This window comes from Schistocerca nitens, chromosome 9, assembly GCF_023898315.1.
Source record: "Schistocerca nitens isolate TAMUIC-IGC-003100 chromosome 9, iqSchNite1.1, whole genome shotgun sequence".
NCBI lineage: Eukaryota > Metazoa > Arthropoda > Insecta > Orthoptera > Acrididae > Schistocerca > Schistocerca nitens.
In genome coordinates, this window is record NC_064622.1 from 140,079,942 (window position 1) to 140,095,035 (window position 15,094).

Below are 15,094 nucleotides of genomic sequence, written 5' to 3' on the forward strand. Positions count from 1 at the left end.
AACAAAATAATGTGCAATCAGAAGAAGAAGAAGAAGAAGAAGAAGAAGAAGAAAATACAGTAATGGACTCAAACATCCCAGAGCAAACAAACAAAGAACAACACGCACCAATTAAACAATCAGAGGAAAACGAAATCTTAAGACAGCCACCAGAACAAGCACAAATAGAACACAGTGACACACATGTTAGATATGGAAGAAAAATTTCAGCTGACATATATAGAATACAAAGACACAAATACAGACATTAGACCATTCTTGTATAGTCCGCCAAATAACCCACAAGTCGAAACAACAATAAAAACTATCAACACAATCATACACAACAAAATAAATGAAAACACAACTATGGAAGAGTTACAACTACTGGTTTATATAGGAGCACTCACTACACTAAATATACACACTAGGCAGAGATCAGAACCAACCAACACACAGAAGAAACCCACAAAACCAGCATGGCAACACAGGCTACAGATGAGAATAGAAAAACTGAGAAAAGACATCGGACAGCTAACACAATTTATAAGAAATGAAATGTCAGAAAAAAACGAAAAAGGTTAGGTAAAATCGCACAACAAGAAGCGACAGAGCAATTAGATGAAAAGAAGCAGAAATTACAAGCATTGGCCAAACGACTTAGAAGATACAAAAAAAGTGAAAATAGAAGGAAACAAAACCAAACATTCAACACAAACCAAAAGAAATGTTACCAGACAATAGATAACACACACATTAAAATAGACAATCCACCAAACATAACAGACATGGAACACTTCTGGAGCAACATATGGTCAAACCCCGTACAACATAACAGGCATGCACGGTGGATACAAGCAGAAACAGACACATACAAGATGATACCACAAATGCCTGAAGTGGGTGTCAGACTAAAAGTCCAGTTTCCAAACCTCGCTCGGTGCTAAGATTTTTTTCCATCCATTTCCGCTTCTTTCATCATTGTCAATGGTTTGTTATGGGGAAAAAATGTCAAGCTGCATCCATGTTCGTCGTCCTCTTTAGTTAATTTGCCCCCTTTTAACTGAATGGGTAATGCAGTTCGAAGGTCGGAGGTAAACTGCGGTGTACTACCTACAATAGGATCATGCATCGTCGAGCTATGTGGTGTTCTCAGTCATAAAGGAAATCACGTTTTGTACAAACAGTCGTCAGCACTTGTTCGGTGTTCGTCGTTACGCTCATCAACAATCGAGAATGACGTGTCGCCAGTAGTGTCCCTTCCGTCCTAGTAGCGTTTGAATCAGTGCTAAACAAAATTCTCACTGGCTGCAGCCGACGTACTGGGTCCAGGTTTGTGTGTTTGACACATGTGGTACTTCTTGGCTTGTTAGTAAACGCATATTGGACCGTTTTTAATATGTTCCATGTTAGATATCTGGCACTTCACCGACCTTATTCGAAGCAAATTGTACAGCGCATTTCGGCCTACTTGCCAACTTCAAGTACGAATTAAGGTGGCATGTTGAGTAAATGGTATTTCGCAAGACAGTATGCCGAAAGTTATTATTCTGGATTTTAGGAAGAAAAAATTGTATCGAAAAAATTGTAGTTCAGTCTCAAAGGAAATAAACATTACAGAAGCTTATGGCGTGTTTGAGCAACATCGTTCGCAGTTGGTAGGGGTTTCTTTAGAAATACGCCTGTGCCAAATGAAAGTGTAGCTGGAGGTACTTTCGATTATTGGCGGCTTGGATGCAGGCGCAGAGGACGAACGGGTCAAGTTAATGCAACAAAGTAAACGAAATACAGCTTTGACTGTGTAAATATGCGTTAAGGCAAACCCATATTTTTACAGGCGATTCTTGCTTACACCAACTTCAATAAATCGAATTTCACAATAAATGGAACTGCTCGTCAAATTCGTTAACATAACCTCCATAAATTGAAGAAATCCTGTGTGCTTTGGTGCAGTTGCTACGTCGAAGCCACTGTTGTGGCAGGTCGCAGCGTAGTGTGTCAGCGGACAACACTCGGTAATTCGAATTACTGCGTCATTTGTTCAGGTAATTGTTTCGCCATTCAACTCTTTGTGGCACTCCTTTTTCTCACGAATGCATAACTTACCACAGTACATAAATGAGTTGTAAAAATGACTTCAAAGAAGTAAATCCGTTAGACTTTCGAAGAAAAGAAGAGAGTTATTCAACCCCTGGTGGTGGAAAAAAAAAAAAAAAAAAAAAAAAAGGATGCAGCGGAAGGTTTCGGGATTCCGTTATCCATGCTGTCCACAATCAAGAGGCTGAACGGTAGGACTGCTGAAATGTATCATAAGGAAGTAGGGACAAAGAGGACCGGCTAACTGAGTCTCCTCCTCTTGAAGAACGCTTATTTCAATGGCCTAGTCAACGTGGAGGTCACACACACCTGTCGGAGGTTACGTACCTTTAAAATAGCTTCAGTAATTTGCTGTTAGTTCGGGCACTGAAGGGTTCGCAGCAACTGGGGGAATGGATCACTAAATTCATAAAGACAAAATATCGTTTTTAAGACGATTTGTCATAATCACTCCCATTTTGTCCACACCGTATGTTTAGCATGGAAAAATTAATGAAAGTGAAGTTTCCTTACATATTCGCGGAATATAGTGTGTGCATTTCGATTGAAATATTAAAATAAAAAATAATAAAACTGGTAAAATAACTTTATTCTGAGTTCTAGTTAATAATTTCTACCTTCGGCAGAAATTAGTATGTTGTTGAAACTACTTACGCTCTGGTTCCACTTTTTCCTGATTTCAGCTTAATCAAACTCGCGTTAAATCGAAATCCGTTATTCGAAATGCTTTTTAAGTCCCTTGAACTTGAATTGTTTGAGTCGAGGGTGTAGTGTTGGCAACATTGCAGCCAGTAAAGCATGTGAGGTAAGATGTTTTCCGTTAGCGATTAAAACATGGCTAATTCCAAGCGAAGGTGTTCCACAGGAATACAGTATATAGAGAAAAACAGGGTAACGCTGACGGATTGCACAGCATATAAGGTCAGTGACTATGTATTATGGAGTCGCGCGCCTTGATGTTTGCTCTCCTGTGCGCATTCCTCTGGCAGCTAACAGCTCTTAAGACACCCGCTCCACGACTTACGGCCTGCTGACGTGCCTACCCCTTTCGCGTCATGAAGAGTTCTCTTCGGGGATAAATACTTAAAGGTTTGCGATCTCTGTTCCTTTTAACCGGAAAGCCCTAAAACTGACCTGCAATGTGCTGTTCGATGGAGGTAAAGTGTCGAACGTCCAACCAACATAGAGTACGCAAGAGGACTATACTAGCATTGACTGGGTTACTTAGGGATGCGGAGGAGGCAGACATAGTTTTACTGTATTTAGATAAAACTATGCTGCGTAGGGACACCAGTTTTCATCTTGTAGCTTCTTCTTACACACACACACACACACACACACACACACTCACTCACTCACTATACATCCACTCACCACATTTTTTCAACATTAACTCTTATGAAACAGCAAACATACTTCTCGTTAGAGCGGATGCCAACGTTCGCAAAAACGATGTTTAGAAGTTACGCGGAATTTAAAGAGACTATTCATTGACAACGATGGAACAACCTTACAGTATTTTCGAAGCATTTAAAACACGGTCTGAAATTCCGGCGGTAATATAGTACATTAGCACCACTGCATGTCTCAACAGTTATTGTAATAAAACAATATAAACAGTATTACTTTTTGCTACAAAAAGTGGTTCTGTGTCATTGTCATCTTAAGTTCGAAGACTGATTCGATGCAACAAATGATCCTGGTTATCTTGTACCGATCTTTCCAAGTCTACATAACGACTAAAACGTATATCTATTTGAAGTTTCTCACTGTATGCAACTGTTGGTCTCTCTGTAGAATCTTGCTTTGCATTCTTACTTCCATTACAAAATTAATTAAGACTTTGCTGCACTTCTTTGATGTCTCTGGGTGTTCCTATCAAAGAATTCTTTCTTTCAGTCAAACTGCACCATAAATGTCTTCTTCCCCTAACTCTGTTCTGTACCACCACCACCACCACCCTCCCCCTTCGTAACGCGATCTACCCATCTAATTTTAATCAATTTTCTGTTGCAACGCATTTCAAAAGCTGCTATTCTCTTCTTTCTGAACTGTTTTTGTCCACTTTTTGTTTCTGCAGAAGGCTACACTTGAGACACATGCCTTCAGAAAGTACTACCTAATATTTACATTCAGTTTTAACATATTTCTGATTTTCAGAAATGCTTTTCTTGCTATTGCCAGTTCGCATTTTATACACCCTCCCACCTTCGCCGGTTGTCCCTTCTTTTCTGCTGCCCAAATACTAAAACTCATTTACTGTTTTCGGCGTCTCATTCTTTCTTGTAAGTCCCTCACTATAGCCAGATGTAATTCATTATATATATTCATATGTATTCGTATATATTCATTATATTCGTTCTAATTGTATTGTTCATCATATTATTATCTTTTCAAGCCGCTGCCCGTTCCGTTCAGCTGCTCTTTTAATTCCTTCAGTCGCTAACAATTACAATATCACCGACAAAACCTCGAAGTTTGTATTACTTCTCCCTGAACTGTAACACCCTTTCGACATTTCTCCGTGGTGTCCTTTACTGCTTGTCCAGTGTACAGATTCAACTGCAGTCTGGTTTCTGCTCTCTCTCTCTCTCTCTCTCTCTCTCTCTCTCTCTCTCACACACACACACACACACACACACACATAGTTCCTCAGTGCCACCTTTAATGATTCACCAAACGAGCGATTAAGCCCAGTATTATTTGGAAAAAGTTCACACAATACCTTAATTACGATGGTATGACATCTCCGTCTCACCTTTTTGGGATGAGATCACGTGACTGCTGGTACTCCCTCGAGTTGTAGCCCTTGTCCTTGGGTAGCCCTTCTAGATACTGATCCTATCTACGAGAACCACGAGACTCGAGATTTTACCTCTGAGTTAGGCTTGCTAAATCTGCGATTTCCCCTGTCGCTGTCCGTCTAGTAAGTGATGTGTTGACCTACCCGAGAAAAATGGTTACCCCCACCATTTTCACTCCATCTCACATTGCCAATTGCCGATGTAGTTTCAACACGTGCACGCGTTTGTTACGTACAGATGACGCAAGCTGTTGCCAGCACTCCTATCTTGCATACAGCAGCACTTCCGTGTTGATGTACTCGACTACGATGTCAGTTTCTTATTGTTGATGCTGTATTAATGACTTTATATAATTTCTGCGATTACATAGTTAAAATTGCAGTATCATGAAGCCGCCACGCAGCTAACGTGAAAGTGGCAACAGTAGTACTTAAAACTACTTAGATATGGAAATGATAGGCATTTCAGCGCATTTGCATAAGGTAGATAGGCGAACCGTCACCACCGTTCTGCATGGAAGGAAATATTCTGCAGTGGGTTTCTCATTCAGAAACAGCATTGGAATCTTGTTGGTTGGTTTTATGAGAAGTTAGTGTTATGCCTCGCCTAAAGAGTACTGCACCTGGCTGATTTCGACAGCGGCAGGACTGTGACTGGTTGAGATCATCGCAGTGGTCAAGATGCTATGTCTGCCATGCTAATATGGGTCCACGTGTGTACCGCCTGGGAGGCCAGATGTATTGTTTGCAAAGCCTGTGTGGGATCGTCCAGCCACATCATGCCCCTGAATTAGTGAATGGAGTTCTTTACACCAAGAGAAGTACACACATGGGCAGTGCGACTACTCCCAGAGCACCATGAACTGTTAGAAATATGGTCATGGGTTGTGGTTTCCCTTGATGCAGTAGCAGATAGCAGCTCCCCGACAATTCTACGTCCACCAATAACACTGGACGCTTGGTGGATCCTTGTCGCCTCTTCAGACAAAACTGGTTCAGCGTCCAGCATCACAATGGCCGTAAAAGTGTTGGATAGTCAGACGAGATGGAAATTCACTAGATTCCATTTGTCATCGCCGTGTGGGCCCAATACTAGGCGTGATGGAATATGGTACCATTGGGTACACAACAGGATCACTTCTTGTTTGCATAAACTACTTTGGGCTTGTGGCTGTGCCTTATTTTCCAGTGTTCTGAGACCTTACCTTTCAGAAAGATAACGCAAGACCGCATTGTTATCCGTGCTCCTCTGACGTAATTGGATACAGAGGTTATTCGACTGTTGACCTGGCCGGTACATCCTCCAGATGTCTCTTACACTGATAGCATCAGGAGAGTCTCGCACACCAGAGCTCGACAGCCACTAAGATTGATGAACTCTGCTGTAGGGCTGAAGATGCATATCTGCTGTCGGGGCTCAGTTCGACTCATTGTCGAGATACGTTGTTGCAGATCTATGTGCAACATTTTGTGTGCAGTATTCCCCCAAATATCCTACACATTCATTAATGTATTCTTGCTAGTATACTGTATTGAAACAGCAGGTAATACTTGGTCGTTTGCTATTCTTGCTAGTGCCTAGCAGTGTACATTGTGTTCGATATATGGGAGGCGGTGAATAGAGACGTTAATGAGACGATTGGTCACGATTTGTGCAGGAAACGGGTGATCGCGAGTCTGACGCGAGGTGGTGTCCAGCCAGTGCGCAGCAAGCCGGCTGGCGGCAGTCGGGACACCCCGAAGAAGCAGAAGCAGCAGCAGCCGCCGCCTCGGCGGCACCAGCTGGTCCCGGCGTCTCCCGCCGTCCCAGTGCGGAACCTACGCCCCAGGGTTCTGCCGCCCAGCACCAGGAAGAAGCCGCCCGTTCCTACCGCCGTCGCCTCCAGGAACAATCTCCGCGGCCGCGCGCCCACGCCCACGCCCAGGTCAGTACGCAATGCGCACTCACGTTTTTCAACTGTCAGTTTCAGAAAAATGATTATAATCCTAACTGGTTCAGCCGCACATTGGCTGTCTTCAGCGTATACAAAAGAGAAAACATCCACAGTAAAATCTCTTATCTTTTTCTTGCAAATAAAAATCAAACTAATGATGAGAGACATTACAAACTGGACCTCTTCTTCTTTAATCATTCTTAGAGAATTTGGGGGTCTTCCTAAAGTAGTACAACGCAGTCTGTTAGACATACAAAGGGAGCAGTGGTGGGGGAGATGGCGGGGACAGAGAGAGAGAGAGAGAGAGAGAGAGAGAGAGAGAGAGAGAGAGAGATGGGGGGAGAGAGGGGGGACGAGAGAGAGAGAGAGAGAGAGAGAGAGAGAGAGAGAGAGAGAGAGATGGGGGGAGAGAGGGGGGACGAGAGAGAGAGAGAGAGAGAGAGAGAGAGAGAGAGAGAGAGAGACAGGGGGAGGGGAGTATCCTCCCAAACCCCTAGATGGGTTGCAGCCGAATTTGTCACAGGGCCACAAAGACCCAATACGAGCAGAGATATGGGCCCAAACGTTTTTCCAGTCCCTGCCATATAGTCCGTCCTGCACTACAGATTTAGCATGTGGGAATAGTACCAGCTACCTTATAGACGGGTTTGCAGGATGGCGTGCAAATCAGGGGCAAGAGTTGGCTCTCCAGCCCGACATGCAGGCTACACTGCATGACAGATATGCTGCGTAGTATCAGCCTGCTTTCTGCATCTATTTTGCAGGGGCTACACTTGGACATGGGCATGGTTTGGGGAAATCTGAGATGGATAGAGGACGACATGGAAAGAGAGAGTGCATTAGGCGATGGACACAGATAGCTGGAGAGGATCAGGTGGTAAATAAAATCGAAAAATTCGTCTGTGAAGTTAAGATTCTCGACTGCTGTTAAGCTCAGAACATTACAAGCTTATTAATTGTCCAGCAATGACACACACTTCCGTTAGTAAATGGACTTATTTACAGTAATAAATGTACACACACACACACACACACACACACACACACACACGGGCAGTGCAGTTTGTATTTACTCCTACACTCCATATCTTTTTATCAAATCACAATTTTTAATGAAAATAATTTATTTATCCTATCAGGTACTAATTGCAAAAAGCAAATTAAAATTTGATGGATATGTGAAACCCCTACTGTGAAAAGATAGTTCCACAGATCGATAATACTGTTCAGTATCTAGAAATTAAAAGGTATTATTTCGATTTGATATTTGGTGTTCTTGTATCAAATTTTAATTTGTGAATACTCGCATTTTCATGCAGTTAGTAATTAAAAGTAGAAGGATGTTATCTATGAGGGCAAGTCACTAAGTATCTGCAACCAATTTTTATAGTTTGTTATAGCTCGTCACCCTACTTGTACATGGTCCTCCATTGCACAGTCTTTCCGAGACCCTCGGGGAGGGGGGGAGGGGAGCTGATTAGAAAGCAAGACACACATGCACGGCTTCCTTTACCTGTTGATCAGAGCTGAATAGATGGCCTCTTAAGTGCACCCATTTCCAGTGATAACTCGTTTCAGAAACATCTCACCTTCGTTAGCATGACAGTGCACTGAGTGCTGATAGCTTTTAACAAGGTTACATTGTGGCATTCATAGGGTTGTTCTGGAGTCCATGTCGTCAAACTTGGTGAAAGTTGAGTCTTTCATGCACGATTCCATATGCAGAACCATGCAGAATCTGTATATACGATATGTCACACTATTAGGGATCACTTGTCCGCTATTCAGAATCGTGGCACTGACTCGTTCAGTATTGGCATTAGTTGTGGCTGCTCTGCACTTTTTTATTCTTCAAGCTCGTTTCACCACATTTGACCTATGCTGTCCACTGGTAAACACTTTGCTATGATAATATTGTTCCCCTATTATACTGAAAGTCTTCAATGAAGCTATGAATTGCTGCCCCCACGCGCCCCCTTCTCCCCTTCTGCCCCCACGCGCCCCCTTCTCCCCTTCTGCCCCCACGCGCCCCCTTCTCCCCTTCTGCCCCCACGAGCCCCCTTCTCCATTTCTGCCCCCACGAGCCCCCTTCTGCCCCCACTTGGACATGGACATGGTTTGGGGAAAGCTGAGACGGATAAGAGGACGACATGGAAAGAGATAGGGTGCAGTAGGCGATGGACACAGACAGGTGGAGAGGATTACAGAATTCTGTTGTTCTATGGTGCAAACAGTGAGTGATACAGTGGTCTCCACGTTGCAACATCGAAAAGCGGACTGATGTGATAACCCTGCAACATACAGCAGGCGAAGACAACGGTGCTATTTAGTGACATGAGATTAGAAAACCGTAGACTCAACATCAGGACACTTAGAATATAACTGCAGATAGTTATGGACATAGCTTCGCGACTTAAAAATGTTTGAATATTTTAAATATATCATTTGCACTTTTGTTGTTTGAAGTTTAAACAGAACTCAAAATATTGCTACCAGCAATACTGGAAACAGTTGTTTTACGATCATTAAACTTCTTATACTAAGCATTGAATCTGCCAGCCTTACATATATTAACTTAAAAGTAGTAAAGCGGTCTGAAATCTTACAATGTTAGAAGGAGAATTTTCCGAATTTTTTTGGAGAACTGTGTCTTACTACTGTAGGAATTTTATGTCCGCGAACTGATGTTCACATTCTGTTACTTTGAAAAAACTCAAGTTAATGAAATAAAAATCTGTTCCACTCTCGAATGACCAGTGGGAAAAGCACAACACCTATGTATTTCCGTACGGGCTGTGCTTTTCTTGTTTTATTACGAAGATCGTTTCTTTCTATGTAAGCGAGAGTCAACAAAACATTTTCGCATTCGGAGAAAGGCGGTGATTAAAATTTTCTGACAATATCTCGCAGAAACGAAAACGCCTTTCTTTTAACCATTCCTACTCGAGCTCGTGTATATTAACCGTGACATTCTCTTCCCAATTTCGCGCTAGTACAAAACGATCTGTACTCCTTTGAACTTTTGCGATGTCAGCCATCCATCCTGTATTTTAAGGATCTCAAACCGCACAGCAGTACCCCACCACATGACGGACAAACGTAGTGTAAGCAATCTCTTTAGTGGATCTGATGCGACTTCTGAGTTTTCTGCCAATAAAACAAGCTTCGTGGCTCACTTTCCCTACAAAATTTTCTGTGTGATGATTCTAATGTTAGTTGTTCGAAATTGTGCTACTTAGCTATTTAGTTGAATCTGCAACCTTCAATTTGTGTGAACAACGTAATGATCACCAAGATAAATTTAGATAATACTATAGTGTCAGTAATAAAATGAAATGTTAGTTGTTCTTCTATAATGATATCTACTGATAGTCTCAAGGCATCACAGCTATAATGGTAAATATGATTTTCCATTAGTGAGTAGATTTATGATAGAATAATTCATTATATATTTTATTATTACCTGTGATAAGTACACTGACCAGCCAGAACATTATTACCACCGACCTTCTATCGATATACAGGGTGTTACAAAAACGTACGGCCAAACTTTCAGCAAACATTCCTCACACACAAATAAAGAAAAGATGTTATGTGGACATGTGTCCGGAAACGCTTAATTTCCATGTTAGAACTCATTTTAGTTTCGTCAGTGTGTACTGTACTTCCTCGGTTCACCGCCAGTTGGCCCAATTGAAGGAAGGTAATGTTGACTTCGGTGCTTGTGTTGACATGCGACTCATTGCTCTACTGTACAAGCATCAAGCGCATCAGTACGTAGCATCAACAGGTTAGTGTTCATCACGAACGTGGTTTTGCAGTCAGTGCAATGTTTACAAATGAGGATTTGGCAGATGCCCATTTGATGTATGGATTAGCACGGGGCAATAGCAGTGGCGTGGTACGTTTGTATCGAGACAGATTTCCAGAACGAAGGTGTCCCGACAGGAAGACGTTCGAAGCAATTGATCGGCGTCTTAGGGAGCACGGAACATTCCAGCCTATGACTCGCGACTGGGGAAGACCTAGAACGACGAGGACACCTGCAATGGACGAGGCAATTCTTCGTGCAGTTGACGATAACCCGAATGTCAGCGTCAGAGAAGTTGTTGCTGTACAAGGTAACGTTGACCACGTCACTGTATGGAGAGTGCTACGGGAGAACCAGTTGTTTCCGTACCATGTACAGCGTGTGCAGGCACTATCAGCAGCTGATTGGCCTCCACGGGTACACTTCTGCGAATGGTTCATCCAACAATGTGTCAATCCTCATTTCAGTGCAAATGTTCTCTTTCGGATGAGGCTTCATTCCAACGTGATCAAATTGTAAATTTCCACAATCAACATGTGTGGGCTGACGAGAATGCGCACGCAATTGTGCAATCACGTCATCAACACAGATTTTCTGTGAACGTTTGGGCAGGCATTGTTGGTGATGTCTTGATTGGGCCCCATGTTTTTCTACCTACGCTCAATGGAGCACGTGATCATGATTTCATACGGGATACTCTACCTGTGCTGCTAGAACATGTGCCTTTACAAGTACGACACAACATGTGGTTCATGCACGATGGAGCTCCTGCACATTTCAGTCGAAGTGTTCGTATGCTTCTCAACAACAGATTCGGTGACCGATGGATTGGTAGAGGTGGACCAATTCCATGGCCTCCACGCTCTCCTGACCTCAACCCTCTTGACTTTCATTTATGGGGGCATTTGAAAGCTCTTGTCTACGCAACCTCGGTACCAAATGTAGAGACTCTTCGTGCTCGTATTGTGGACGGCTGTGATACAATACGCCATTCTCCAGGGCTGCATCAGTGCATCAGGGATTCCATGCGACGGAGGGTGGATGCATGTATCCTCGCTAACGGAGGACATTTTGAACATTTCCTATAACAAAGTGTTCGAAGTCACGCTGGTACGTTCTGTTGCTGTGTGTTTCCATTCCATGATTAATGTGATTTGAAGAGAAGTAATAAAATGAGCTCTAACACGGAAAGTAAGCGTTTCCGGACACAAGTCCACATAACATATTTTCTTTCTTTGTGTGTGAGGAATGTTTCCTGAAAGTTTGGCCGTACCTTTTTGTAACACCCTGCAAACCCGTCCAGGCGATAAGTCGCCTGGCGAGGAATGACTGCTAGTGAGACACACGCACGGCGCATTTAGTATCAGTGAGCCTACCGTCCATATGTAGAATGGGGGAATGCGCACGATGTATGAGAGCAGATCGTGATGGGCCGGAAGCTTGACACGAGCATTTCGGAAACTGCACGACTTGTCGGGTGTTGAGGAGTGCTGTGGAGAGCGTCTTCAACACAAACGTGAAACAAACGTGGAACCACGTCCTGACTTCGTGGGCTGGGAGGCCACCCATCATTACACATGTCGGACGTCGTAGGATGGGCAGACCGGTAAAACAGGACAGGCGGCGAACTGTGGCAGAACTAACATATTTTTAATGCTGGGTAGAGTAAAAGTGTGTCTGAACACTGCTAACGGCGGGCCCCAGCAGCCGGCCACAACATCGGCAACCGCGACTGAAATGGGCACGTGATCATCGGCACTGGACGCTGGCGCAGTGACTAAGCATTGCGTGGTCTTACGAATGCCGATACCTTCTTCATCATGTCGCTGGGAGGGCTCGAATCCGTTGTCTTCCAGAGGAGCAGCCCCTTGCCACCAGTACTGCGGGACGGAGATAAGCTGGCGGCGGGCTATTACACTCTTGGAACATTCACGGGCGAGGAGTATCGTACACTGGTTGCAGACCACGTACACCTCTTCATGACAGTCATGTTTCCCGACGGCAGTGGCACTTTCTCCAACAAGACATGTCACAAGGCCGTGAGTCTGATGGAGTATTTCGAGAAACACAACGGCTAGTTCCAATTCGTGTGCTGCCTCCCCACCCCTCTCAACTAGCCAGGTCTGAATCAGACCTAACACATCTGAGATGTGCTTGAACATGGCGTCAGACCTCATAACTCCTCCTGCCCGAAATTTACCGGAATTAAGTGACAAGTGTATGCAGATCTGGCGCCAGCTCCCTCCAGCGACCTACCAAAGTATCATTGGTCCCATGCCACGACATATCGCCGCTGTTGCACGTGCCAAAGGTGGACATACCGACTATTAGATAGGCGGTCATAATATTCTGACTGATCAGTGTGTATTGCCTTGATATTTGTTGACACATAGTGGTCTGTGTTACAGAACCAGATAGTCACCAAAAATAATATTCAGTAAGTAGCATAGGCTGGTAATCATGACGTCTTTAAATATATAAGGGTTGTGGTGTACTATCTATATAATATTTCCTCTTTCTTAATCGATTCGCGTCCACCTGTACTGCGGTATAAATTGTGAGATCGCAGGAGGTTAACGTGATGTATCAAAGAGAGCGAAAAGCTGAAGATAAAAAAACTACCCTAAGTTTCCTTAAGCTGAACTGGCACCCGCTGGATAACTGAACTCCAGATAGTGTAAGGTGATATGAATCTGTCGCTGTATTGTGGAAGGTTGTAGGACGATCACGTAGGGCAAATAATTCAACCTCAGCCTGATGTGATCGTGGTTGCTGTCAGTTTCACGTCCTGTGTGAAGGAGAGCCGTGAGTTTCCGACCTCTGCGACCTTTGCCAGCAAGGCGACGCGTTCCGGCTTTCCTTGGCCAGTTTGGAAGCCACTGACCCTGGCGAACGCAGTTCGTTGCCCGGCTGGGCTGTCTGGGCGCTGCGTTTCCTTTTTTGTTTTTACCTCAGGTAAAAAGACGTCAGCGTCTGGCCCGCGTTGTCCGTGTCTGCTCTCCGGCTGATTGGTCCATTGCAGCGTTCTGAGGAGAGGGTGGCGTAAGCGTTGTTGTCAACGTTTGCACTGCTTCACCACTTGATTTGAACCCTCGCCGAAGGTTCTGATACGTTGAATGAACAGTAACACTACGTTATTACTTCAGTTACATGATTTGCTTAAGACAGTGTATGATGGTCGTACCTCTATTACTTCCTAAAACACATGGCCGTTAAGAACGTTGTCCATATGTTAGTCATTACTTCCATTGTTCGAGGTTACCCACTTCTCTTATCGAACTTAATAAAACAGAGTTACTGCCATCCAATTTGCACATACACATTAAACGCCACACACACACACACACACACACACACACACACACACACACACACACACACACAGATAGATAGATAGATAGATAGAGAGAGAGAGAGAGAGAGAGAGAGAGAGAGATAGAGCGAGCGCCCTTGGCAGAGTAGGCATCCCTTAGAGTCCATCGCGCCCAAACTGTAGGTCATTGTGGTCGTATGGCTGACTACATGAATTATGGAAACTTCAGAGAGCAGCCACAAAGTAAATGAGACTATTCATGAAGGGTTCATATTCAAAAGATTCTGCGCAGGGGAAAATAGTCGACTGACGAGAGTGTCACTACTGCTTATGGCCAACCTAACTGCGTCTTTTGCAGCAGGTTCTGAAAGAACGGCTTTGCTATGTTAGGTTGACGGGTGCTGGCGCCCTTTTTGCCGCCATATTCACATTGCAGGTGTTTCCCTGTACATCACGATGTGTCCTTTTCTAAAACGGCTCCGAGGGAAAACACCTTGGCGACAGTTTGTAACTCTAATTCTATGAATTATATAATATGAATAACTTAGGCGTAAAAATTTGGGAAAAATACCTCCATATCTGAGGAACATAACTACGCTATACCGGGTGGTAATAATTAAACTTTCTGTATTTAACACGTAATTATACGGAAACTAAGTACCGTATGAGTACCCAACTTGGTAGCATTAACGGCGAGAGCATGGGGTGCATGATTTCCATGCGTCACAGCGCCACCATCCAGTTCCAACTATGACAACCAAGCACCTTGATCAGTCATCGTGATTCATAGTTTCACACACCCGACCAGTCGCATTGCAATTGTTGGCGTGTCAACATGAGCGTGGACAAAAGGAGGACGTTGTTGGTGAAGCTCTGATCAAAATAACAGTAATGCTGCAGCTGCACTTCCAGAGTATCGCCGGCTGAACGGATTACGGAAGAGTCCTCTTTCTCCACCTGCAAAGCGGAGCATGATGAAGTTCGAATCAACTGGAGAATGGGGCGTCGCTTCGAGAAGAGACTGACGCCCGGTGGCACCATAGGTGGTTGATGATATCGCTGTTGCTATGGCAGACAACGCTGCACGTAATTCCCGATCGTCCGGTAGTGCGCTTGCTGCGCCACGACAGTTGAACATCCCGTGATCCACTAGACAG

At 44.0% G+C, this 15,094-nt stretch overlaps 1 protein-coding gene across 1 annotated transcript in view; it reads left to right on the plus strand.

Moving 5' to 3' along the window:
- LOC126203962 (cytospin-A) overlaps positions 1 to 15,094 on the plus strand; it is a 565,388-nt gene that overhangs the window by 315,563 nt on the left and 234,731 nt on the right. Inside the window, exon 3 of the mRNA XM_049938360.1 lies at positions 6,538 to 6,804. Within this exon, the coding sequence (XP_049794317.1) occupies positions 6,538 to 6,804 (267 nt within the window). The remainder of the gene's footprint in view (positions 1 to 6,537; positions 6,805 to 15,094) is intronic.